Source organism: Eumetopias jubatus, unplaced genomic scaffold (genome assembly GCF_037043125.1).
Source record: "Eumetopias jubatus isolate StellerSeaLion01/CBP00866 unplaced genomic scaffold, mEumJub1_p1.0 scaffold_13, whole genome shotgun sequence".
In the NCBI taxonomy this organism is placed as follows: Eukaryota; Metazoa; Chordata; class Mammalia; order Carnivora; family Otariidae; genus Eumetopias; species Eumetopias jubatus.
Genome location: NW_028274819.1, coordinates 9,218,125 through 9,241,976, shown reverse-complemented (window position 1 = coordinate 9,241,976; position 23,852 = coordinate 9,218,125). Strand labels below are relative to the sequence as shown.

General features: G+C 52.5%; 2 protein-coding genes across 3 annotated transcripts; both read right to left on the bottom strand.

Moving 5' to 3' along the window:
• Positions 1-59: 59 nt before the first annotated feature.
• Positions 60-15,948, bottom strand: GANAB (glucosidase II alpha subunit). 2 transcript variants are annotated; one of them, XM_028117984.2, is made up of 25 exons: positions 15,879-15,948; positions 13,072-13,176; positions 12,817-12,925; positions 12,448-12,575; positions 9,825-10,004; positions 9,294-9,359; positions 8,419-8,488; positions 8,163-8,250; positions 7,979-8,075; positions 7,286-7,466; positions 6,525-6,678; positions 5,998-6,233; positions 5,789-5,915; positions 5,605-5,684; positions 5,031-5,174; positions 4,837-4,933; positions 4,421-4,522; positions 4,002-4,245; positions 2,531-2,595; positions 2,259-2,335; positions 2,076-2,150; positions 1,791-1,904; positions 1,555-1,667; positions 1,304-1,404; positions 60-1,165 (listed from the first exon to the last, which is right to left on the bottom strand). In XM_028117984.2, the coding sequence occupies exons 1-25, from the start codon at positions 15,914-15,916 to the stop codon at positions 1,056-1,058; spliced, it is 2,901 nt and encodes a 966-aa protein (XP_027973785.1). In that variant the 5' UTR covers positions 15,917-15,948; the 3' UTR covers positions 60-1,055. The 2 variants fall into 2 exon arrangements, with proteins under 2 accessions (XP_027973785.1, XP_027973788.1); XM_028117987.2 differs by lacking the exon at positions 9,294-9,359.
• Positions 15,949-16,185: 237 nt separating this feature from the next.
• On the bottom strand, positions 16,186-20,842 carry INTS5 (integrator complex subunit 5). Its single transcript, XM_088017989.1, has 2 exons — positions 20,709-20,842; positions 16,186-19,336 (listed from the first exon to the last, which is right to left on the bottom strand). The coding sequence occupies exons 1-2, from the start codon at positions 20,840-20,842 to the stop codon at positions 16,357-16,359; spliced, it is 3,114 nt and encodes a 1,037-aa protein (XP_087874115.1). The 3' UTR covers positions 16,186-16,356.
• Positions 20,843-23,852: the final 3,010 nt, after the last annotated feature.

The window sequence follows — 23,852 nt, the reverse complement described above, 5'->3', positions numbered from 1 at the left end:
GCCCTTAGGCTTCTAAGGGTCTGTGGTTCAGGCCAGAATCAGAATCCGGACATCAACAGTTATTTACTGGTTTCTCTCTTTATTGTTTCTCCTTTTATCAAAACCTGTCGCAGCTGGGGGCCAAGAGGAAGTAAAAAAAATTGCCACAAATATTCCCCCTTGTCCCCAGTTAGTCCTCCCCCACCCCCCACCCAGGGCTTCAAGCCGACCCTGGGCACACATGATCATCTCCCCCCACCCTCAGCCTTCTCCCAGCAATAAATACAGGTGACCGTGATTTGACGAAACCACAACTGATTTCTCCATCTTGAATGCCCCCCGAGGGGACAAAAAGGGGGCAAAAGAAGTTTAATGCCCATCTCCTCTTAAGGAAGAGCGGAAACTTCTTTCGCCCAAAGGACAGGGGAGACAGAACTGCCCCTGTCAGAACTGCAGCAGCTCTAGAAGCAATCGGGGAGAGGAAAGGTTGGGGTGACAGGGAAGAGGATGTTCTCCAGCAACCTCACTCCTTTGATCCATTCATCCCTTATCAGGTAAGGGGTGGTCCCAGTGTATCAGTGGGGCATAAAAAGGGGAGGGCTGACAGAGAAGAATCGGGAGAAAGAAACAAAAGGAGAGCAGTTTGGTGGGGAGGGAAGGGGAAGGAGAAAAGGAGCCCTAAAGCTCACTGCCCTCTTCTTCTTCCAAGAAATGGCATCAACACACAGGTATAAATGAAGAGGGTCTAGAGGAGATTCAGGGCCCCCAAAAGAAAGGAAAAAGAAGGGAAAGCAAGGGTCTCACGGTCCCCAGGTCTTCACAGGTGAGTGTGCTCCAGTTAGAGCAACAGAGTGTTGAGGGACGATGGGAGACTTGGTGTCAGCGGGGTGGCAGAGGTCAGGAGGTCACAGGAAGAATTCAGAGTGCAGGGACAGCTTCTCATCCTGCCCAGATGTTGGCAGAATTTGAGTCTTCAGATAAGAAAGGTGAAGTCTGGGGACGGTCAAACTCCAAGGCAGAAGGAAGAGGAACTCTCATCACCACTGCGCCCTTCCCACCCCCCAACATCCCTTGTGTTATCGCAGGTGAATGCTCCAGTCCGATGCCACGTTGACGCCAGGCTTGCGCAGGATCAACACAGAGGTCTCAGGGTCATGCTGGAAGGACAGGCGGCTTTCAGGCGATCCTGGTGGAGAAAAAGAAAGCGTTCCATGGTCACAGCAAGAGGCTACGGCATAGCAACTGCTTTCCTACAGGCAAGGTGTCCCAGCCCTGCCCCTACTTCCCCTCTTTCCCCCGCCTGGGGGCCAGTCTCACGCCTCACCTTTTGTCTGGAGGACCACGGCTGCTGGCTTTCCAGCCCCTATTATCACCACCCGCTCAATCCAGATTGGTGTCTCAAAGTGGCCTTTGGGGTCTGCTGAGCTAGAGGGAACAAAAACAGATGCCTGTCAGGGAGAAAGATGTCAGAGTAGAAGGAAGGAGGAGACCCAGAGCAAGGTCATATGCAAGAAAAGAGCACAGTGCACTGTGAGCATCCCTGAGGCTACCAAGGACGAATGAGCACTTCCTTACCTGGAGACAAGGCTGTTGCCAGAGAACGAGAACCGACGCAACAGGAACTCATGGCGAGTCTGATAGTTGAATGTGTGCCCATCATCTAGAAAGAGCTCTCCTTGGGCCGTACCCTGAGCGGGAAGTGGGATAGGGGAGAGCCTGAGCCCAAGAGGGAGTGGGGGGCACTCCCCCCAGGGACTGAATCCCGGGAAGGCCGGCAGAGGGCTGAGGGGGCTCCCTGCCCACGCCCTCACCTGGGGACTGAGAGCAACGAAAAGAGTGATGGGGTCATCCTTCATACAGTCAGAAGAGCGCCGCACTCGCATCCACCGAGGGATAATTGTCCCTCCACGCTGGAACACAGGGATCTAGGGCAAGACCAGGGAATGAAGTTGCCCCACTGTCCAATCTTGGGCCCGGCAGTGTCTTTTGCTCTTGCCCATCTATGCCCACTTACATACTGGACTCCAAAGCACACACTCTCCCCTTCTGGAAACTGACAGGCAGATGGAGCTGGCAGCTGGGCCAGGCATACTCACACTGCTCAGGGTTACAGGCAGGTACAGGGTCTGGGGACCGTAATGCTTCTGGTAGCTCTGAATGTCATACCACACCTGTGGGTGGCAGAACACACAGTAGGTCACTGCACAGGGCCCCCATCCTATTTACCCTCGTTGGCCTTCACCACCTTTCCCCATCACACCCTTTCTTCCTTAACTCACCTCCCCTTGGCCAGGCAGATAGACCTGCACACCATGAGCCCCGGAGTCTGATACAGGGTGAACCAATAATGCATCCCCTAAAACACACCAGAATCAGCTGTGAATTGAGGGGACCAGTTCCCAGGCAGGGAGCACCAAAACGCCTGCCGCCTTGTGCCACCGGCCTCACTCACTCCTCCCTCCCGGGGCATCCACAGACCCCTCTCCCACAGGTGCTTACTTCTCCTCAGCCCTATGCCAACCCACCAGCAACTGTCCCCTCCATTTCTCACCAAGCAGGAACTGATCGTCTATACTGAAGGTGGTCACATCCTGAGGATAATGTACCCACAGGGGCCTAGGAAAGAAGCAAAACAACAAGGGAAGACACCTGCTGTCCTGGCAGAGGTCAAAGACGCTAGCCCAGGAACCGGAGATAAGAACAGCACAGGGGACAAGCCAGGAGCTTGCGCCAGGCAGCCCGACTGCATGGTAGGCCTCAGCTATGCAACCTACCCTTGGTCTAGTCATTGAATTTCCTAATCCATCTGCTTGCCTCCTCCTCCCCCACCTCCTCCTGAAACTATTCCACACAGCAACATTCCAGTGGCCATTTCATTATCCTGCATCAGGTCCAATTTTCCTCTCCTACGTCATCTCCTACCTCTCCCTCTGGGTCCTTACCCTGAGACACACTGGTCTTTCTATCTCTGGAACACAACAAACTCATTTCCACTTTAGGATGTCTGCACTTGCAATCTCCTGTGCTGGGAACTTTCTTCCTCTAGATCACAAAAGTCCATCTTCCTCATTAGTCAGGCCTCATCTCACATGCCCTTTTTTGTGTGTTTTAAGTAGGTCCTACACCCAGCATGGAGCCCAATATGGGGCTTGAACTCATGATCCTGAGATCAAGACCTGAGCTGAGATCAAAAGTTGGACGCTTAACCAAATGAGCCACCCAGGTGCCACTCACATGTCCTTCTTCTTAAAAAGGCCATTTGTAGAACTAAATTACATTACCCTATTCAAAGAGCTTATCACTGTTGACAATTTTCTTTTTTTTTAAACTTTTTAAATTTTTTATTTATTTTTTAAAGATTTTTATTTGAGAGAGAGAATGAGATAGAGAGAGAGCATGAGAAGGGGGAGGGTCAGAGGGAGAAGCAGACTCCCTGCTGAGCAGGGAGCCCGATGCGGAACTCGATCCTGGGACTCCAGGATCATGACCTGAGCCGAAGGCAGTCGCCCAAGCAACTGAGCCACCCAGGCGCTTTTTTTTTTTTTTTAAGATTTTATTTATTTGACAGAGAGAGAGACAGCGAGAGAGGGAACACAAGCAGGGGGAGTGGGAGAGGGAGAAGCAGGCTTCCCGCAGAGCAGGGAGCCCGATGCGGGGCTCGATCCCAGGACCCAGGGATCATGACCTGAGCCGAAGGCAGACACTTAACGACTGAGCCACCCAGGCGCCCTGGCAATTTTCTTATTTGCATATTTGTGTACTTGTCTGTTTGTCTTACTCCCAAGGATGGAAGGATACTTGTGGGCCTTGTTTTAGGCTCTGGGGACAGTGACGAACAATGCCAGGCAGCAACGTTTACTGCTACTGCTACTCAGTCTCTTCTTACTCTCAACCTTGAAACCAGAATTTCCCTCCTTTACAAGGCCCCGGTGAGTGGCAAAAGAGGCCTAGAGATGGAGCCCGGCCCCACTGTCCCTCAGCCACCTCAGCCCACTCTATGCAGACCCAGCTGAATGCCTCACCTCATGACAGGAATGCCTTCACGATGGGCCTGATAGAAGAGAGTGTACCAGAAGGGCAGCAAGGAGTATCGCTGGCCCAAGGCATCTCGGATGATGTCATGGTACTGAGCTGGTAAGAGCCAGGGCTCTCGCCGCCCAGTGTCCAAGTGTGCGTGTGCCCGGAAGAATGGCTGGTAGGCACCCATCTGGTACCAGCGCACAAGCAGCTCCGGCTCTGGATTTTTGAAGAAACCGCCCACATCCGCTGGGAGAGGGGAGGCAGGAAAGAGGTTGGAAAATAGGGTGAAAAGAGAGCTGCTACCTAAGGAGCTCCCCCAGGTCCCACCCTAGACTCTCAGCTCTGTTTGCGCCTGGGTCCTGTGCCCTCTACCTGGCTCCTCTCCCACCAAACCAAGACCCCCAATTCCTCCCCCTCTCACCTCCACAGAAGGAAAGTCCCACCAGCCCCAAGCTGAGACACATAGGGATAGAGATCTTCAAATGGTCCCACTCAGCAGTGTTGTCTCCTGTCCACACAGCTCCTAAGGAAAATGAGGGAGATGGAGCTTGCCAACAGTGACGGGGCTCTGCTTTTCATACAGCCAACTCCTCTGACCTGCCACATCTGTTCTAGGGCCCCCGGGGTCCTGTCCAAGGTGGCAGAATTCACAACAGCACTTGAAAGGGGACTGGTCCTCCCCCGTCCCTGGATCCCCTTAAAGTGCGCAGGTTCGGGGGGGGAGCGGTGGAGATGCAGCCTGCTGCTCCTGGAGGACAGCCGCGTGGACAGACAGTGCACCACTCTTCCGATCTGGCCTTTACACCCTCTGTCACAGCTCTATTCTCCAAATCTTACCAAAGCGCTGGGAGCCAGCGAAGAAAGCCCTGCTCAGGACAAAAGGGCGCTCTAGGCCCCCAGAGCGCAGCACCAACCCGTCTGCCGTTGCCATGTGCTGGGTGGACAAAGGAGAGAAGGGGTAGTGAGGAACAAAAGCCTGCTGTCCTGTGCAAGTTCCCCAGCCCACAGGCTCTCCTCACTCAGCCTCTTACCACGTAGAAGCCATAGATGTTATGCACGTCTCGGTGCTCCCAGCCCCCATAATGTTGGGCATCCTTGAGCATGGTAACCTCTGGACCATTGAACACAGACGGTTCGTTCATGTCGTTCCAGACATAGAGGTTGGGAGCTGAGCCCTAGGCACACGAAGCAGAAAATGGGACAGAGGGGAGGAAAAAGACAAACTCTAAGAGCAGAGAACTCCTAAGAATCCAAAAAGCATTTCTCAGGGTCCTCTGAGGAGCATGATAAATGTTCCTAATAAATACAGGCAGCCAGGAGCACCTGCGGGGGGCTCAGTCAGTTAAGCACTGACTCTTGATATCGGCTCAAGTCACGATCTCAGGGTGGTGGGATCAAGGCCAGTGTCAGGCTCCACCCTCAGCGGAGAGTCTGCTTCTCTCCTCTCTCTGCAACCCCCTCCCCGCACACTCTCTCTCAAATAAGTAAATCTTAAAAAAAAAAAATACAGGCAACCAACAACAGCAGGGCTGGCTGGCAGAGAATGACGGACTTAGGGAGGCAGGGTGGGAGAGACAGATGCAGGTAGGGGAGGGGCTGCCGTACCTCATAGTTGTCAAAGCTGAACATGTTAGCCCACCAGGCCCTCATTGTGGGATTGGTAAAGTCAGGGTAACCAGCAGCGCCTAGGACAAGTTAAGGCTGGCTGTCAACCTTCAAGGGGCAAAATGGCTCCCATCCTACCTCCCTGGTCTCACAATAGCTCTCCCTCAATTCTAGGCCCACCTACCTGGCCAGCACCAGCCCTCGTAGTCAGAGCCATCCCGGGTTTTCACATACAGACCCCGGCTCTGCAACTCTTCGTGCACACGGTAGCCGGAATCCACCTTGATGTGGGGGTCCACAATGGCCACCAGCTGCAGGCAAGGAACAGGGGTGCTCAGAGCTCTCCAGGGCTGTTGTGCCGGAGAAGACTGAGCATGGCCACAGCCCTCTTACCTTCCGCCTCTTGGAGGCCAAGTGTTCCAGCATGGTAAGGGGTTGGGGGAAACGGCTGGGGTCCCAGGTGAAGTACCGCTTGCCATCAGCATGCTCGATGTCCAGCCAAATGACATCGCAGGGCAGGTTGTGATCATCGAAGCCCTGATCGACTTCCAGCACGTCAGCCTCATCCCGGTAGTTCCAGCGGCTCTGGTGGTAGCCGAGGGAGAAGAGCGGGGGCAATGCCTGGGTCCCTGCAGGCACGGGGGTCACAATGGGGTCAGGCCCAACCTGGGGCCATCGGGAACACCCAGAAATTGATGGAGGCTTGTTGGGGGGGTGAGGGAGAGAGGAAGAGGGGGGGGGGAGAGAGAGAGAGAGAGAGAGAGAGAGAGAGAGAGAGAGAGAGAGAGAGAGAGAGAGGGAAAAGGTACTGGACTAGTAAGCAGGCTGAGGCACAGAATTTTTGAAAACGGAGTCACCCCTCTCAGGAAGACAGGGCCAGGGGAGGTGGCTGCTGGCTGGCAGAGAGGGGACGCGCGTACCTGTGAGACTGGCATACTGCCGGAATACATCAGAGATGGAGGGCCCGAGCAGCAAGAAGACATTGATGATGCCGCTCTCCGACATCCAGCGGACATCTGTCTGTGGGGTCTCCCCGGAGCCTTGCAGGTAGTCTAGCATCTTCCCAAACAGGGTCTACAGAGGGGACCAGAGACACAGGTCCGACACCCACCTCTTCTTCCCTGACCCAGAGACAAAGCAGCAATGTTCTCTTCAGAGTCCTCACACAGCTGGGTCCTAAGGAGTCAGTCAGGGCCGAGGTCAGGTATCACCTCCTCAGTGAGGCGCTCTGGACCACGCCGTCTCAGACAGCCTGTCTCTGTCCCCACCACGTGATCACTGCACTTCCTTTTCACCACTTACCACTGCGGAACTCAGCCCGCCTCCTTACCTGTCTTCCATCTGTCTTCCGCCCCGAGAGTGAGGACCTGTCCTACCTCAATGAGCAATATATCCCCAGCACCTCCAAGAGTGTCCAGTACATGACAAACGGTCACTAACAAACGTACTGACAACAGATGCAAAAGAAGCAATATTTTCTCCACGAGTGTGTGTTTTCTGGGAAGGACCAGGGAACTCAAATGCTGCTCCCAAGGCTCAGGGCCCCTTCTCCCACCCAGCCCCTAAACAGTATCCCCCGAAGAGCCTCCAGCCAGCCTCTTCAAAGTAAACGCCCCTGGCATACGCATTTGCCTCAGGCCTGAAGACTCACTCTCTTACTCCTCCCTGCACACGTGCTCACCTTCCCTGCAGTGTTGGAAGATATGTCAATCCAGGTCTCTGCAGCATTGAGCCAGAAGATGCCCAGGTCCCGATGAGGGCTGTGTGCCAGAAGCACAGGCACAGACCCATAAAGGGCCATGGGGTTGTACAGCTCGTACTGGAATACATCCAAATTGTAGAGGCGATACGGCTCCCCACCCCTGCAGGCAGACAGACAGACTGGCCCTAGGCTGTGGCACCCACAACCTCCATCCCACAGATACAGGTGAGTGATAAAAACTGGCCCCCCTGCCCTTTCTCAAAGGAGAATTTTTTTTAAGATTTTATTAATTTATGAGAGAGAGAGAGAGAGAGAGAACGCGTGCGCACAAGCAGGGGGGAGGGGCAAAGGAAGAGGGAGAGGGAGAAGCAGACTCCCCGCTGAGCAGGGAACCTGATGCGAGGCTTGATCCCAGGACTCTGGGATCATGACCTAAGCCGAAGGGAGACGCTTAACGACTGAGCCACCCAGGCACCCCTGAAGGCAGATGCTTAACTGATTGAGCTACCCAGGCGCCCCTCAAAGTTGAATTTTCTGATCATCAAAGGTGATCTGGCCACAGGAAGTGATCCATGCTTGTCTAGAGTATCCAAACTGCATGGATACCACCCCACAGCCCTAAAGTCCGACCCCTCTTTCCCCCCCATTTCTTGATGTCACCATGGGACTCACTCAGTGACTTTTAGCCTCAGGTTGTCTGCATGCTCAGGGATCCCATACACATGCTCCATGCCTGGCAGAGAGAAGTCCAAACCCACAGACGTGGGGCCTGGAAGGAAAGCAAAAGATGGGCTTTAAAGCTTCTGTTTGACAAGGAGTCCCTGCGTCCCTGCCCAAGGCTCTCCCAGTCCCTCACCATATGGCTTGCTGTCAGAGTGAGTTTTGAATGTCTCCTCCCAGGCTTCTGGCTCATCTTTCTCTGCTTTCCCCTGGGTCTCCTCTGGCTGTGAGGAGGAAAGCAGACCACCTCCAATCACACACTAGCTCTCTCTTCCCCCACCCTCTTCTAAGTCCTGTCCCCAACGGGGAGACTGAGCTCAAGTTTCCTGTGGACCTTTCCCCTCCAACCTCCCAGCCAGCCCTGTGCCCAACCACCCAGCCCACCGACTTGCCTTGTCACCATCCCCAGGTGCTTCCTCGGGCTGGGCCCCACCGCCCTCAGCTGGGTCTTTTGATCCTTGCCTGGAAGGTAGGAGAGCTGTCTGCTCCAATCCAGAGGGGGCAGGGACGAGGGGCTAATGGAAGGAGGGGTAAGGGAATAGAGAGCCAAGGGTCCAAAGGAATGAAGGCATTGGAGGAAGGGACTGAATGTTAAAGCTTGGTGAGGGACCCCAGTGAGCAGATCAATATGCAAAGGACGGGGAGAGAAATGAGAAAGGGAAATGATTAAATGCCACCAGGAGGTGCCTTCCACACACAGGACTAAATCACTAGCCTCTGCCTGCATTCCAAAAGAGACAGGCAGGACGGTTCAAGTGCCTAGACTGGGAATGTCAGTGCTGGCTCTGCAGCCTCCGAGAGAATCTGGCCCCAACTACTCTCACTGGGCCTCAGCCTCTTGGCCTGACACCAGGGTTTTACAAAGGCAAGTGGGTCATACCATAGTCAAACCTCTACAGATATATGCAGGGACTCAAACAAGAGGTTCTGCCAAAGAAGACTTTCAAGGGCAGCTGGCAAGCAGTTCCACCTAGAGCCTCCGTGTACTCCCGCTAAGAGCCAGAAACCCCAGCATCAGGCGGCATCTCTCCACCCCTTGGCAAAGCAAGAAGCACCTTACATTCCTTAAGGACTCCCAGCATTTCATCTTCCTTCTCCTAGGGGGCTCCCAGCCAGGGGAACAGGGACCAGATACCACGTATCTGGGGAAAGAAGGGTGAGTGAAGGGCAGGGCATAGGAAGGTCTGGGGCACCTTCCCCTGGGGACCAGAGTGAAGGGCAGGTAAGGGCAGAGGAACAGATACAGTACCAGTGGCCATGGATTTACCTAGAGAAAAGGTTCTTGATCTTATCCCAAATGCTACCGAGCGTGAGACTAACTTTATCCGAGAAACTGGGGCAGGAGGAGATGGGTAGGGAAGGGGAAAAGGAGGCACAAAACCAACACAAAAACAGAAACATAAAAGTGAGTTTCAGTCGACAAACTTCCAGAGATGGGGGGTGGGGCGGAAAAGAAACCAAAAAAAAAAAAAAAAAAAAAAAAAAGAAGAAAATAAACCTGGGAAATGTGATGGTGTGAGAAGGGGAAGAGGGAAAGGCAGACCCAGGCAGGCCTCCCAGAGGAGGTGCCCAGGGTACAGCTGAGAGACAAAAGTGACTTGCCTCCTGATCTGTACAGGAAAGGGAGAAAACCGCAACCCGGGTCTGCTTCCTACTCTCCCCGAGAGCAGCTTCTCCCAGCCCCAGCCCCTACGGTGGTCCTGCCACCCTGTTTCCTCCCAGGGACCCGGGGCCAAATCCACCACACCCCTGGGCTCTTGCACACTAGGTTCTCTCTGGTCCCAACCCCTGTACTCACGGGACCCTGGGGGCCCTCTGGTGCTCAAAATCCAAGAGTCCTCGGGCATTGACACTGAGCAGAAGACTGCGGTCCTCTAGCAGGTCCAGGCGGAATGGCCGCGCCGTCAAGATGATTTTATAGGGTCCCTCAGCCACGGTGAGCTCCACGCTGTTGTCATCACGGCCAGAGACGGAAAGCCTGGGAAAGAGATCGAAAGGGATACAAAGCAGCACAAAGGGCGAAGAGTAGTGATGACACTTCAGGGGTGGCGGGGGGGGGGGGGGGGACTGCTAAGAGCTATTGGTGTTGTGGGGACAGTGCCAGGGCGGACAGATTCACCAAAGGAACCAAAGAAGAGCTTAGCAGTGGACCCAAGCATACTTAGAACTTAGAAATGTAACAGAGGTAGCATGGCGGTTTGGTGAGGAAAGGAGAACTATTCAATAGTGAAGTCAGAAAAACAGATTTCCTAAACAGGAAAAAAAGAGTACCAAATCCCTACTTCATACCAGATACTAGCATCAACTCCAGACAGGTTATTACTTAACATTTTAAAGTAAGATTTTTTAATTCTTTTTTTTTTTTTTAAGTAATCTCTACACCCAACATGGGGCTCAAACCCACAAACCCAAGATCAAGAGTCGTATGTTCTGGGGCGCCTGGGTGGCTTAAATGGTTAAGTGTCTGCCTTTGGCTCAGGTCACGATCCCAGGGTCCTGGGATCGAGCCCCACATCCGGCTCCTGTCTCAGCGGGGAGTCTGCTTCTCCCTCTCCCTCTGCCTCTCCCCCTGCTCATGCTCTCTCTGTGTCTTGAATCTTTTTTTTTTTTTTAAGATTTTATTTATTTATTTGAGAGAGAGAGAGAACGAGAGATAGAAAGCACGAGAAGGAAGAGGGTCAGAGGGAGAAGCAGACTCCCTGCTGAGCAGGGAGCCTGATGCGGGACTTGATCCCAGGACTCCAGGATCATGACCTGAGCCGAAGGCAGTCGCTTAACCAACTGAGCCACCCAGGCGCCCTCTGTGTCTTGAATCTTAAAAAAAACTTAAAAAAAAAAAAAAGGTTGTATATTCTGTTGACTGAGCCAGCCAGGCTTCCCTAAAGTAAGATTTTTAGAAAAAAATATATTTTTCTGACCTTGAGATAGAGAATTATTTCAACACAACTTAGAGGGGCGCCTGAGAGGTTCAGTTGGTTAAGCGTCTCCTTTGGCTTGGGTCATGATCCCAAGTTCCTGGGATCAAGCCCCACATTAGGCTCCCTGCTCAGCGGGGAGCCTGCTTCTCCCTCTCCCTCTGCCTGCAACTCCCCCTGCTTGTTCTCTGTCAAGTAAATAAATATTTTATAAAAAGTATATAAGAAATTAAATTAAAAATATAAGATTATATAAAATATAAGAAATATAAAAATTAAAAATGATATTAAAAATTAATAATAAACACAACTCAGAAAATGCTAACACCATGGGGCGCCATATGAATATATATGGCAGTAAAAATGAATTTCTAAAGCTACATGCAACAGTTATATAAAGTTATGTCAAAGACGGAAGTTCCAGAAGCCCACATTCACTAGAATACTTACCCTATAACACTCAAAACCAAACACACCTACATAGTTTATGGCTTAGGGACACAAACACAAATACGTTTGTGTATACCTGTTCTTATGTGCATACATGACACAACTGTAAGAACAAGACAAGGGAATGAACTTTAGAGTAACAATCACCTCTGAGGGTGGTCAGGACCACAGGATAGTGAGAAGTAAATGGTTGGGCTGGGTAAAGGGTATACAGGGAAGAGGGTTTATCATATCATTTTCTATAGATTTTCTTTTTTAAGATTTTTATTTATTTATTTGACAGAGAGAGAGAGACAGCGAGAGAGGGAACACAAGCAGGGGGAGTGGGAGAGGGAGAAGCAGGCTTCCCGCAGAGCAGGGAGCCCGATGCAGGACTCGATCCCAGGACCGTGGAATCATGACCTGAGCCAAAGGCAGGTGCTTAACGACTGAGCCACCCAGGCGCCCCTTATCATAACATTTTCTAAATTAAGTACTTAATAGAGAGCCATGCATGGGGCGCTGGGCTGGTTCAGTCAGCAGAGCATGCGACTCTTGACCTCAGGGTTGTGGGTTTGAGCCCCACGTCGGGTGCAGAGATTACTAAAAAAAATAAAATAAACAAACTTAAAAAAAAAGAGAGAGCGCCACGCATGGAATACTCATAATGACACTGTGTCATGATTCAAGGATTTGAGTAATCATATCATGAGCATCTGAAGAAAAACAAAGAAAAAGAGAAAAGTAAGGGGAAGGGAAAGGACGGGAGGAACCAACCACAAAGACACTAACACTGGAGGGCAAGACCTGGGGCCTTGTTTATCTACTCTTGCATTGTCAGCCCCTAGCCCAGGCCTGGCACAGAACTGGAAGAAGTATCTGTTTGCAGAATGAAAGAAAAAGGGCAGAAGAGAAAATGCGTGAAACAGAGGGAGAAATGGAGCAAGGTTAGGAGAGGGACGAGATGCTAGTCAGCTGTTATCCCAAAGTGGAAAAAAAAAAAATCAACCAAATAAAGGTTAATCGGGAAGAACAAAAGGACCAGGGAAATGGATAGGTTTCTCAGGAAAAATTTACCGAGACGTGGGGGGCTCGGCCACCAATACATCTGGCACCCGGTATCGGGGCCGCCGGGGCTCCAGTTCATCAATCCTGATCCAGGTCATATTCTTTTGAAGCCCCTGGAGCTCCAGCACCAGCACTACCTGTGGGGGCAGAGGTTTGGATCTGGAGAAGGGAGAGGGCTACACCATGGAATGCCCTCTGAACCCACTCCCTCCTGAGGGGTCTCCTCCTTCTAGCCCCTTACCTAAGGGATCTGAGATACGAATCCCTCACAAAATCCCAAGATGGCTGGGATAGGATGTTGGCTACAGGTTCACCTCTGCCGAATTACCCCTTAGCCATTTCCCCACCCCCACCAGACTCCTCCTTTTCTCCCCTGACCTTGGTGACCTCGTTGATCAGATGGACTGTGAGGGCATCAGGACCAATCTGTAGAGAGTCCAGCAAGGCTCGGTACGGAGAGAGGCCTGGACGCATGCTTCGTTGCCTCCTGCCAAGTGAAATGGGAAGGAGGGAAGGTTCCCCAATGTTCCTAGGACCCTCTACCACCTGCAATGTCCCCAGGCTACCCCCCATCTGCCACAGCACCTCCCACAGTACCCTATTTTCCAGCCCACTCTCCAAGAAATATCATACTTGCAGAAGGAACTCTCTTCACAGGTCTTAAAGTTGCTTCTATCCACAGCAAGGGTAACTCCCAGGCAGACCCCTAAACAAGCGAGTACCAAACCTGTCCCAGACCTAAGGAGGAAAAAAGACAAAGAGGGAACAATCAGCGCAGAGATCAGAAAAGGCCCCACCTTCACAGGGAAAGGCCCCTTCCCACCACAACCCTAAAAGGGGAGAAAAATAGAGTCTGGTCAAATAGAAGAGAAGGCACAGTGGACATGGGGTGAAACGTCAGGCCTGCGGAGTTGGCTCACTCGCACCTTCCCTTCAAAAGGCAGGGGAAGTGGACAAAGGATCTTTGGCCTTCAGAGGCCCTGGTATTGACTCTGGTTACATCAGCTTCTCAGAGGAAAGGAGCAGTAACAGCCAGTCCCAGGGGAAGCGGTGGCACCATGTGAGGAACAGAGAAACAAAGCGAGCCATGCCTTTCCACAGGCAAGGCATCAGGTGGAGCTACGGTGGAAAAATTAAAGATGTACCCTCAGCTAGCCTGTTGTCACAATACCCAGAGTCCCAACATCCCTAGCACCCAGGCACCCTGCTCCTCAGACCTCCACTCCTAGGGATTCGAAATAAGTCGCCAATACCACGACCTAAGCCTGAAAAGAATAACAACAGCCACATGTCCTGAATCCTAACATACCCCGAGGGGCCGGGCTAACTGCCTATATCCCTAGTTTTCAACTCAGCCTGAAGTTTTTAGAAGTGCCAATCTCACCCCGAGATTCTGATCGAACTGGCACACAGCGGGGCCTGAGCATCAGAGTTTTTAAAATCTCCTCAAAACAACTCTAATTGGCAACCATCATTCAAAACCACTTCTTGATACATACTACCTCTTTTTCATTTCTTTCGTTGTTTTCTTGGTGGATGTAGGGTTGGGATTTTTCCCAGATGGGAAAATTGAAGCATGAAAGGTTCAATAATCCATCCAAAACTGAACTGCTAATAAGGGGTGAAACTGGGATTGAACTCAGCTCTGCCTGACTCCGGGGCGCACGTACTTCATGATACACAATACAGCACACTACCTACCAGCAGGGCCTGCCTCACTGAGGACCATTACCCCAAGGTTACCATAAACTGTTAGTTCCCCAAGGTGCTATCAAATGACAGACAAGGGACTAATTGGCTAAACAAGTTAGTTTGAAAGATACATTCATCCATTCTCAGTAAATCCCAAACAGAGGTTCTCAAACTTCATTGTCTGTTAAGAATTACCTGCAGTGTTTAGTAAATGTAGATTCCCGAACCCCGGGAGAAATCTTCATTTTAAACATGCTTTCCCAGAGGCTGATGTGGGTTGTCCAGGAGCACACTCTTAAAATGTCCCAAATAGGAAAGAAAACAAACACAAGCTTCTCTTCTTCTAAGTCTTAAAACTTTGCAAACTGCTAACTAGAGACTATATACATTGTACCCAGCATTAGCCTCAGCATCTGCCTGAAAGCTAAAGGTAAGGAAAATTCACCAGAAAGGAGATGGCAGAACACAGTAAGCCCTCCAGTTCCAGAAGAATGTGCAAAGCAAGCCAGGGCACACAGAAAAGTGAGGGAAACACCAGGCACTGTCTTTTGATAGGCCAAGCAGGAATAATTAGTAGCAAAACAAGCAGAAGAAATGCTACCAGAAAACTCAACAGCAAGCCTTGTGGCCCAGGTCCTGAGGAGTGACTGCAGCAGGCACCCTGCACCACTGACTCCATGTCCACCTGCCCAAAGCAGCAGTAATCAGAAGTACAGTGAGTTAAACACCCTCTGGAGTCCTATTTGCACAATCTATGCAATGGGCTTGGGAGAAATGCCAACGAGGATAAGATTTCTAAAAGATCTTTCAGATGTGACCTGTTGGAAGGCCCTAGGAACTCAGGAATGCCTTGAACGCCCGAGAGCAAGAGGTGGTCACAAGCCAACGTCAGGAATGAGCCACAGGTAAGGTGCACCCGTTTATTGTTTCAGATCACAGGCTTCCAGAGAGTTGAGTTTACAGTCCAATCTTTTTTTCTCTGCTGGTGACAGTACATGCCTCTCCCACCCCAGTACATCCGTTATGTCCAGGTAAACGTTTTGTGGCGCTGGTGATCGTTTCGAACCGTTTTTTGTTTTTTTCGGTAATAGAAACTCGAAAGCGCAGACCAAAACATTCGACTGCATGTTGTGTTTGAGCACCATCATCCAGGCAGACCGTGAACTTACGGGATCCTGCCCCAACCGTGCCCAGCGACCGTGAACACCGAACAAGCCATGGTTGGTGTCCACGTGAAGACAAGGGCAGGGCAGGGTCCGGGACTCTGGCGGGGGAGGGGGGGCGGCGGGGGGTAGGGCAAGAAGGGTAGTGCAGGCGGGACAGCAGGCCGCGGGGCTTCCCGGCTGAGGGGCCCGCAGGACAGTGGACTGCGTTCCCGGGGGCCCGGCCGCGTCTAGTCCCCCGCCCGGATGGCCCGCACCCTGCAGGAAGGAGGCGGCAGCGTTAACCGCCGCGAGCCGCCAAGGGAGGGGGCGGCTAAGAGCGGCCAAGACCAAGAAGAGCGAACGGTTGCGGCCTTCTTGAGCCGCCGGGCTAGAGCTGGGAGCCCCCAGAAGCAAGGGCCCCCAACGCCGCGCAGATGTACCGCGAGGAAACCGGGGGAGCCTGAGGCCGCCTCCAGAGGGACAAAGGGTGCTCACGAGGCCGGGGGATAACAGAGTCTCAGGAGGACACACAGGAAGGAGAGATATGGGGTTTGAGGGGCCTTGGGGCGTCCCGGGCGTGCCCCCGGGTTCCGGGCTCCTCACCGCCTCCTACGCGCCGCCACTGCCGCTACCGCCGCCATCTTGTGCCGGGTTTGCTCCTTGACCCCGAGCCTCTCCTCCCCCCCGCGCGCGTTGAGCCACGTATCTTAGCGCCCGCCCCTTCCGGCCTTCTGATTGGCTCGACCGGAGAGCGGCCGGGCGGCTGTCCCATTGGCAGAGCGCGCACAATAAATGCCCGCGGCAGGCGGGTCTAGGGGCGTAGCCTGAGGGCGGGGGGCGGGATTGTCCAGAGCCAGGTGCTGTCCGACTTTGTCAGCTCTAAGCATCAGACAGAGGCACTGGACTCTGCTTTTCTCAACTCGGCAAATTTTATTTAGAAAAAAAAAGATGGGGGAGGAAAAAAGTGACAGCGCTCCTTAGGCCAAGGTTTTAGAAGAGAAACCTCCACCTTTCTGCAGCACCTTAGCCCCCTAGCTCTCTCACTGCTCAACCTCCCTTGGCTTCCGAAGCTTGGAAAAGGCTATGTTCCCTGCCGAAGGAGAGTGGACGGTGAAGGTGCCTGGAAACGGCCAGAGAAAAGGCCCAGGCGGTCAATGTTGCGGTGGAGGACACTGTGCAGCACAGCGAGATGGGGTCCACCCTCACCCCCGCCCTCCCTGGAGAAGTCCCGGATGAAGCGGCCACGCTCCGACTGGAAGATGAACTTCTGGGGCAATGGCCCATGCTCCCGGAGAAAGCCCCAGACACTGAGCAGCAGCAGACGCACTTCAAAAGGTGCCAGTTGGCTAAATACCTCGTGCATATTACCCAGGGCTGGTGGCAGGAGGCTTCCCTCTGCCATGACAGCTACCAGAGTGCAGGATGCCTCCAGGTGCCAGGGGGAGTGAGCTGTATCAGGGTGGCGAGAGGCTTCCCAATGACCCAGAAGGGCGGCTAGTAGCCCCCGCAGGAGCACGGAACAGTAGCACAGGGCTGGGGGAGCAGCTGCCACCAGCTTTAACAGCTCAAAGAGCAAGGGCTGTTCCCGGAAGCGCCGGCCAATGCGGAGATCCCGCTCCACGGTGGCCCGGGCGTGCTCCTCAGGGGGCCAGGCTAGCTCAGCACCAGCTGCATCAGGACACACACTCTCCACCAGGGTCACTGCCACAGCTTTGGCTGCCTCAGGGCTCAGGGTGGGAGCCCCCCAGCAGCCCCCACATTCAGTACCCCCAGGGGCACTGCAGCAGTGCACCAGGAGGCTGAGGAGGCTCTGGGTGTTATAGATCACTTCCTGCTGATTGCGTGACCGGACAAACTTGGGTGGCTTGAGGCCACAACCGATGACTCCAGCGTGGAAAACTGACCAAATCCCTCCAGGCCCTGGCACAGCTGCAGTGTGCCGCCGGTTTGTGTCCAACAGGGAGGCAGAAGCCAAAGGAGCTGAGACAACTGAGAGAGTCTCATTGTCCCTATCCACTTCCCCTCCAAATAGTTCTGCGTTGCCCCGATGTAAGGCTCCCTCAACTAGCAGCTGCAAGACAGCTTTGAGCCCAGCTGGAGAGGTCTGAGAGAGGCGGGTAAGAAGCTGAGAGGCCGAAGCCACCCCTGGGGGGCCATGTAGCCTCAGAGACGAAAAGAAGCGATGTACTCCAGCTCTCACCAGTCCCAAGAGTTGGGAGGGGGACAGGGCTTCTTGAGGAAAGGGACAAATGGCCAGGAGGGAGGCAGCAGCTTCAGCTACTTCCTCCTCAGGATGTAGCAGGAGAGGAGCCAGGTCAGACAAATGGGCTGATGCAGACTCCCCAAACCGGGCCCCTAGGGCTGCAGGGCCCTCACCACCCTGCTGTTCCCACCCCACGAGCAGTGCCAAGTTGCGCAGGAACCGGGCAGTGAAGGGAGGCTGCAGAGTCCCTGCATGTACCCGAGCCAGGCAGCTTCGGAAAGCCAGAGGCAGGAGGCCAGAGAGGCTGACCACCAGCCCTGCATATAATTGGGTGGCCAGACTCAACTCTTCAGGGCTTCGGGCCCGGCTCAGGAGATGGCCCAAGGCCTCGGGTCCACAGCTAGGCCGAGTATAGACAGAGAGCAGCCCCAGGAGCTGGTGTTGCCAAAGGAAGCGCTTCCGTTCCAATCGTAAGGTCTCTCCACACAGCTCTCCAACATGGTTTCTTAGCGCATCTAGAAAGGGCACAGGGCGGGGGGGTGGGGGCGGGCCCAGCACCCCTTCCCCAGGAGACCCTCCCCGGTGATGAACCAGTTTTTGCAGATGCAGCAGCAGCAGCTGGATCAGCCGGTCACAGGCCTCACGCACCGTGTCCGGCACAGCCAGGCCTTGGGTGGTAATGACTGAGGCAGGCATAGCTGTGTCCACCAGGAACTGCAACAGGCGGTAGGCACCTGCCCCCGAGGCCTGGCTCACCAGGTGCACAGCCAGATTCAGCATGTTGTCCAGCTCCTCTCGGGGGAATCCCTGCAGGTGTTGCTGCAGCTGACTCAGCACAGCTGGAGGCTTAAGGCAGTCCACCAACTCTCCAGAGACTGTGCCCAGCAAAGCTGGTGACATGACCGCCAGCTGCAGTAGGAAGGGGACTGTGGCCTGAAGGGACGGGTCCCCACTCCGGCCCCCAGAGCCCCCTGCCAGGCTATCATGGAACATTCGCAGAAGCTCCCGGCGGATGCTGTCTCCGTGCCGGGAGGCCAGGTGCCCTAGGATGCCTACAACCGAGGCAATCTTGGGCACCCTTTTCTCCCCAGGGATAGCAGGAGATCCAGGGAAGGGGTCTATAGAGGGGGTTTGAGAAGAGCTTGCACCACTGCCACCAGCTCCGCCTCCAGCCCCACCGTGAACACAGAAATCCTTAAGGCCACAGGAGAGAACTCGGGAGATGATAGTGCCAGGAAAAGAGGAGCCAATATGGGCCACAACCCAGTCGAAGTGTGGGGAATGCTGGACAGAGGTATCCAGCAAGGCATCCACGCAGGCATCTGGGCAACTACCAATGAGAGCTGAGAGACACTGAACATAGATGTCCATTAATGTGCGGGTGGCCCGACAGCCCATCCACAGCTGCAGCAATTCGTTGAGGGAGCCAGTGGCATGGGGCACACGCTGGTGCTGGCCTGAGTATGTGCTGCTCAGTTGCCCCATGAGGTCAATGGACCATGCGCTAATCACAGGTGCCCAGGCCTTTGGGTTGGCCCGGATAAACTCAGACAGCACCTGCTGTACTTCCTGCACCACATCTTCGAGACCAGGTCCCCCAGCGGGGACATGGGAGGGTGGGGGTGGACGGAGGTGAGGGGGGCCAGCCACAGGGCTTTCATCCAGGGCAGCCAGGTGGGCCCGGACACTCTCATCAAAGACACCTCGCAAGTGGTCAAGCACGGCAGCCCGAGCAGGTGGCAAAGAGCGGAGCAGGAGAAGACCACAGCGAGCATGTTCCCGGGCCGAGAGTTGGTGGCCCAGAATAGGGTCCACGCCAGTCAGAAAAGCCTTGATTTCCTGGGACAGCTCTTGAGCACTAAAAGGAAGCAAGAGAAGCAGACTTAGAGCATTGGGAGATGTGAGGCACATTACATTCCCCTTGTGAACTTTGGTTTCTTTCCATGTAAAACAGGGGTAACTGTACCTCCCTCATAAGATAATGCACATGAAACACTTAAGCACCGTTATCAAGTTCACACTAATCACCCAATAAATATTTTTTCTTTCAATAATAACAATACTATCAATGTTAGGTAACTCATGTCAGGTACTCTTTAAGTACTTTATGTATATTATTTCAATCCAGACAACAGCCCACTTTAGGCTGTTGTCTAATAAGGTATAAGCCCACTTTACAGATAAGAAAACCAATGTTAAGTAATCAGACTATAAACTCCAAAAGGGTAGTAAACATTTCTATTCTCTTCAACACTGAATCCCTTTTTATTGAAGTGCCGGGCATTCGGGAGGTACTCCATGAGTATTTTTTGAATTGAGTAAATATACCTTGTGTGGCTACAACATCTGCTTTTAAAAACACCTTTCCAGCTTGACTACCCTCCCCCCAAAACACAAGCACTGGGGATTATGCTCTTAAAGAAAATCCTAAACTCAACTTGTCCCTCATTAAGGCCTCCTAGTACCTGTTTTTTCCCCATATTCTGCAAGCATCTTAACCACCCACCACTTGAACTCCACATCAACAACCAACTCCGGGCATCCTCCTGGCGCCTAGGCATCACAGTGTCCCAGGATACAGACAAGGTAATGTCTGCCTTTCAACCCTTCCCCTCCCAAACAGATGGCTTCAGTCTTAGGCGTTCAGAAGCCGGTGTTATGGGAAGAGGCAAAGTCCACTGCCTTTTCTGCCAAAGAAGACCGCATCCTCTAGGGGCTGATAGGGCTCCGACTGTGCCCTCTCTGATTCCTTAAATAAATAAATAAATAAGTAAATAAATAAATAAACAAACAAACCACCCTAAGTTGAGAGAGAGTAACTTAGTTGGAGGGCAAGGCAAAGGCTAGAGGGAAGCATTTGGCGGGTTTCCGGGACTGGGTTCCCAGAGAGTCTCCATAAAGTCAGGGGACCCTGGGTTCTCTCGGGTCTAAAAGGGGCAGGACAGCTGGGTTCCCAAGAGTTCTGATATCCCCAACTCTTGGGAAAACAAGGCCGGGATCTGGGGTAACTAGGCGTTGGCGTTAGGAGGAGGCAGGACCGAGATCTCAGGAGTGCGGGCACTGGAGCCCAGAGCTTTGGTGAGGCATTCCCTGAGGTCTGGGAAGACCCGAGCAGGAATCCCTGAGAACGCTGACGCGAGTTCTCGAGGTAGGATCCGGGTTTCTGCCGAGAAGGCTGGGGATCGGCGCAGGGCCGCGCGATGGGGGAAGACGCCAGGGGCTCTGACTACCTGAGCGGCGCGGGACCGTGGGTGGCCGGGGCAGGCCCGGGAGGCCCTGGGGCCCCGGGAGGGTCGCACAACGCGGACATCCCGGAGCCCGAGCCCGAGCCCGAGGCGGGAGCGGCGAAGCGCAGGCAGCGCATGCGCGCTGACGGGACACCCAAAAGGAACCAGCGCCTGGGCTTCTCAGGAAAACCCGTCCGGCGACGTCCGCGACCCTCATACATTGGTTCCGGACCGCGTCGGGATCCCAGAGCAGGACTCCGACGGTGACAACGAGAATCCGACCGGCCTCAAAAAAACCTTTTTTTCCCTCAAAGGGTTTTTTTTTTTTTTCAAAGGGGTTTTAAGACACAAACTAAAGCTAGCTGCGGCTATTCACAGTTGGATTTAATTATTTTTTCCGAAAGCCAAAAATTCAGTGTTCAACTCAGGAGGTTTTTTAAAAATGAAGCACTAGGAAACATTTTAATCAATAAATAGTGACGATATTAAATAAACAAGTAAACAAACAGTGACAATGGAAAAAGCAGTTAAAAGAGAGAAGGGAAGGGGAAAGCGGTAAGAAGACGGAAAGAAAGGTGGCAGGGGCACCTGGGTGGCTCAGTCGGTTAAGCCTGGGAGTCTGGATCTCGTCTCAGGTTTCAATCTCAGGGGCGTGAGTTCATGCCCCTCGTGGGCTCCACAGTGGGTGGGAGCCTGAGAGAGAGAATGAGGAGGGAGGAAGGGAGGGAAAACTCCTAAGAGAGGAAAAGGAAATAAAGGGAAGGAGAAAAAGCCCAAAATAAATTGGCCTGGCTGGGCTGCAGGTGTTCTCCCGGTCATAAGCTGGCACTTCGGTCCTTCTGTTAGTCTTCATTGTTTAGGCTTTGCTCTCTCCCCACCCTGCCAACTCAGGACCTCTCCTCTCCCTTGCAGAGGGGGAGTGTGGTAACTATATGAGGAGCTCATATGCACCTCTTGAAGAGCCCCCACAACAGCCAGTCTGTCTAGATCAAGTTCCAGCTATCTCACTTACTGGCTGGGTACTCTGCTCACCATCTCTATGCCTACTTCCTCTTCCCCAGTGAAGATGATAATAGCACAACTCCCTCATAGGGTTTGTTGTGAAATTGAAACCAGGGAATGAATATGTTCACTGATGTGAAATGTTGGGGTACCAGAGTGAACGGTCAGGAAAGAAATCTTGAGACGTCTTCTGTGCAAAAAAAAAAGGTTTATTAAAGCACAGGGACGGGACCCGTGGGCAGAAAGAGCTGCACTGCGGTTCTGAAGAGTGACTGATTATATACTTTTAAGTTGGGAGGGGGTTAGGGAAGAGTGTTAAGTCTCTAAGGTTTCCAGGACCTTGAGGGGTCATTTACTACTGTCTAGTAAACTTTAGTCATGAGACCCTTCAGATGTAGATTCGTGGCTCATATGCTTGGAAGATGATTGTTAACATGTATCTTGAGGGGGAGGGTAAGAGATGAAGGATGTTTCCAAAGGGATTTTCATATGTTAAAGGAGACTTGGAGGATCCTGGAGGTCGGGCTAATGTCAAACAAAGGTTGCCTTTTGCCTCTAGCGAAGTATTAACTTTGAAGCAGTTGAGTTCTTGGAGGAAGGTCACTCTGCCTGTCTCAAGTACTTGTCAATGGGCTATAGGTTGTAAGAAGGTTTAATTTTTTTCTACATTTCTTTAGCCTTTGTTCCCCACATCATTCACTGTATAGCACTTCGTGCCTGCAATGGTTAAGTAAGTACTATGTAAGCATTCACTGCTTTTATTATATTTGTGGGTTTTTTTAAGTTGATGGTATTTTAAAGATTTTATTTATTTATTTGACAGAGAGGGATAGAGCCAGAGAGCACAAGAGGAGGGAATGGCAGAGGGAGAGGGAGAAGCAGGCTCTGCACTGAGCAGGGAGCCCGATGAGGGGCTCCATCCCAGACCCCTGGGATCATGACCTGAGCCGAAGGCATACACTTAACCATCTGAGCCACCCAGGCATCCCTTATATTTGTTGAATAAACTCCAGAAAAGAAGCTCTTTGACAACAGGAACTTTCCCTATTTTGTTGAAGGCTATATCCTCATCTCCTACAACAGTGTTTGCCTAGCACGTTGTAGTAGGTTCTTAGTAGTTGGTCGAATGAATGAAAAGGAAAATTGGTTCTGAGGCCAGAAGGCTTACTGCTCTCAGTGGAAGTGTGAGTTAGAATAATAATACCAGTTGGCAGTTCCTGAAGATACTTTTGAAACCACTTAAAAACATAGAATTGGACAAAAGTCAAAACGGCTGCACTAATGCTTCCGTGAAGCTTGATTTTATTTTATTTTATTTCTTATTCTTTTTTTAAGATTTTACTTATTTGAGGGAGAGAGAGAATGAGAGATAGAAAGCACGAGAGGGAAGAGGGTCAGAGGGAGAAGCAGACTCCCCGCCGGACAGGAAGCCTGATGCGGGACTCGATCCCGGGACTCCAGGATCACGACCTGAGCCGAAGGCAGTCGCTTTACCAACTGAGCCACCCAGGCGCCCCGCGAAGCTTGATTTTAAAGTAAACTTTTCCCTCTCCAGCAAACCTCCTATCCTCCTTTTTTAGCCTTTTGTTTCAGGAACCTGGTACCGCCCTGAAAAGGACTAAGGAGGCTGGCAGCACCTACACAATTCCTGTAGAAACCAGCTAGATCCTGTATTTACCTATAAAACCCCCCAGCACCTTCCTCTGAGCCCCTTCCTCCAGGTAGGCTTACAGTTTTTGAGGGCCATAGCTTGCTGCCGGCTCTTTTGCCCGGCAAAGCAATAAAGCTATTGTTTGGAGCACCTGGGTGGCTCAGACGTTAAGCATCTGCCTTCGGCTCAGGTCATGATCCCAGGGTCCTGAGATGGAGCGCCACGTTGGCCTCGCTGCTCAGGGAAGAGCCTGCTTCTCCCTCTCCCGCTCCCCCTGCTTGTGTTCCCTCTCTCGCTGTGTCTCTCTCTGTCAAATAAATGAATAAAATCTTTAAAATAAATAAATAAAAATAAATAAAGCTATTGTTCCTCTTTATCCCTAACTCTTGTCTTCCTGCTATATTTTGGCTCTGAAGCACGGAGGTCAATTTTCCAATAACAGGGCGCCTGGGTGGCTCAGTTGGTTAAGCGACTGCCTTCGGCTCAGGTCATGA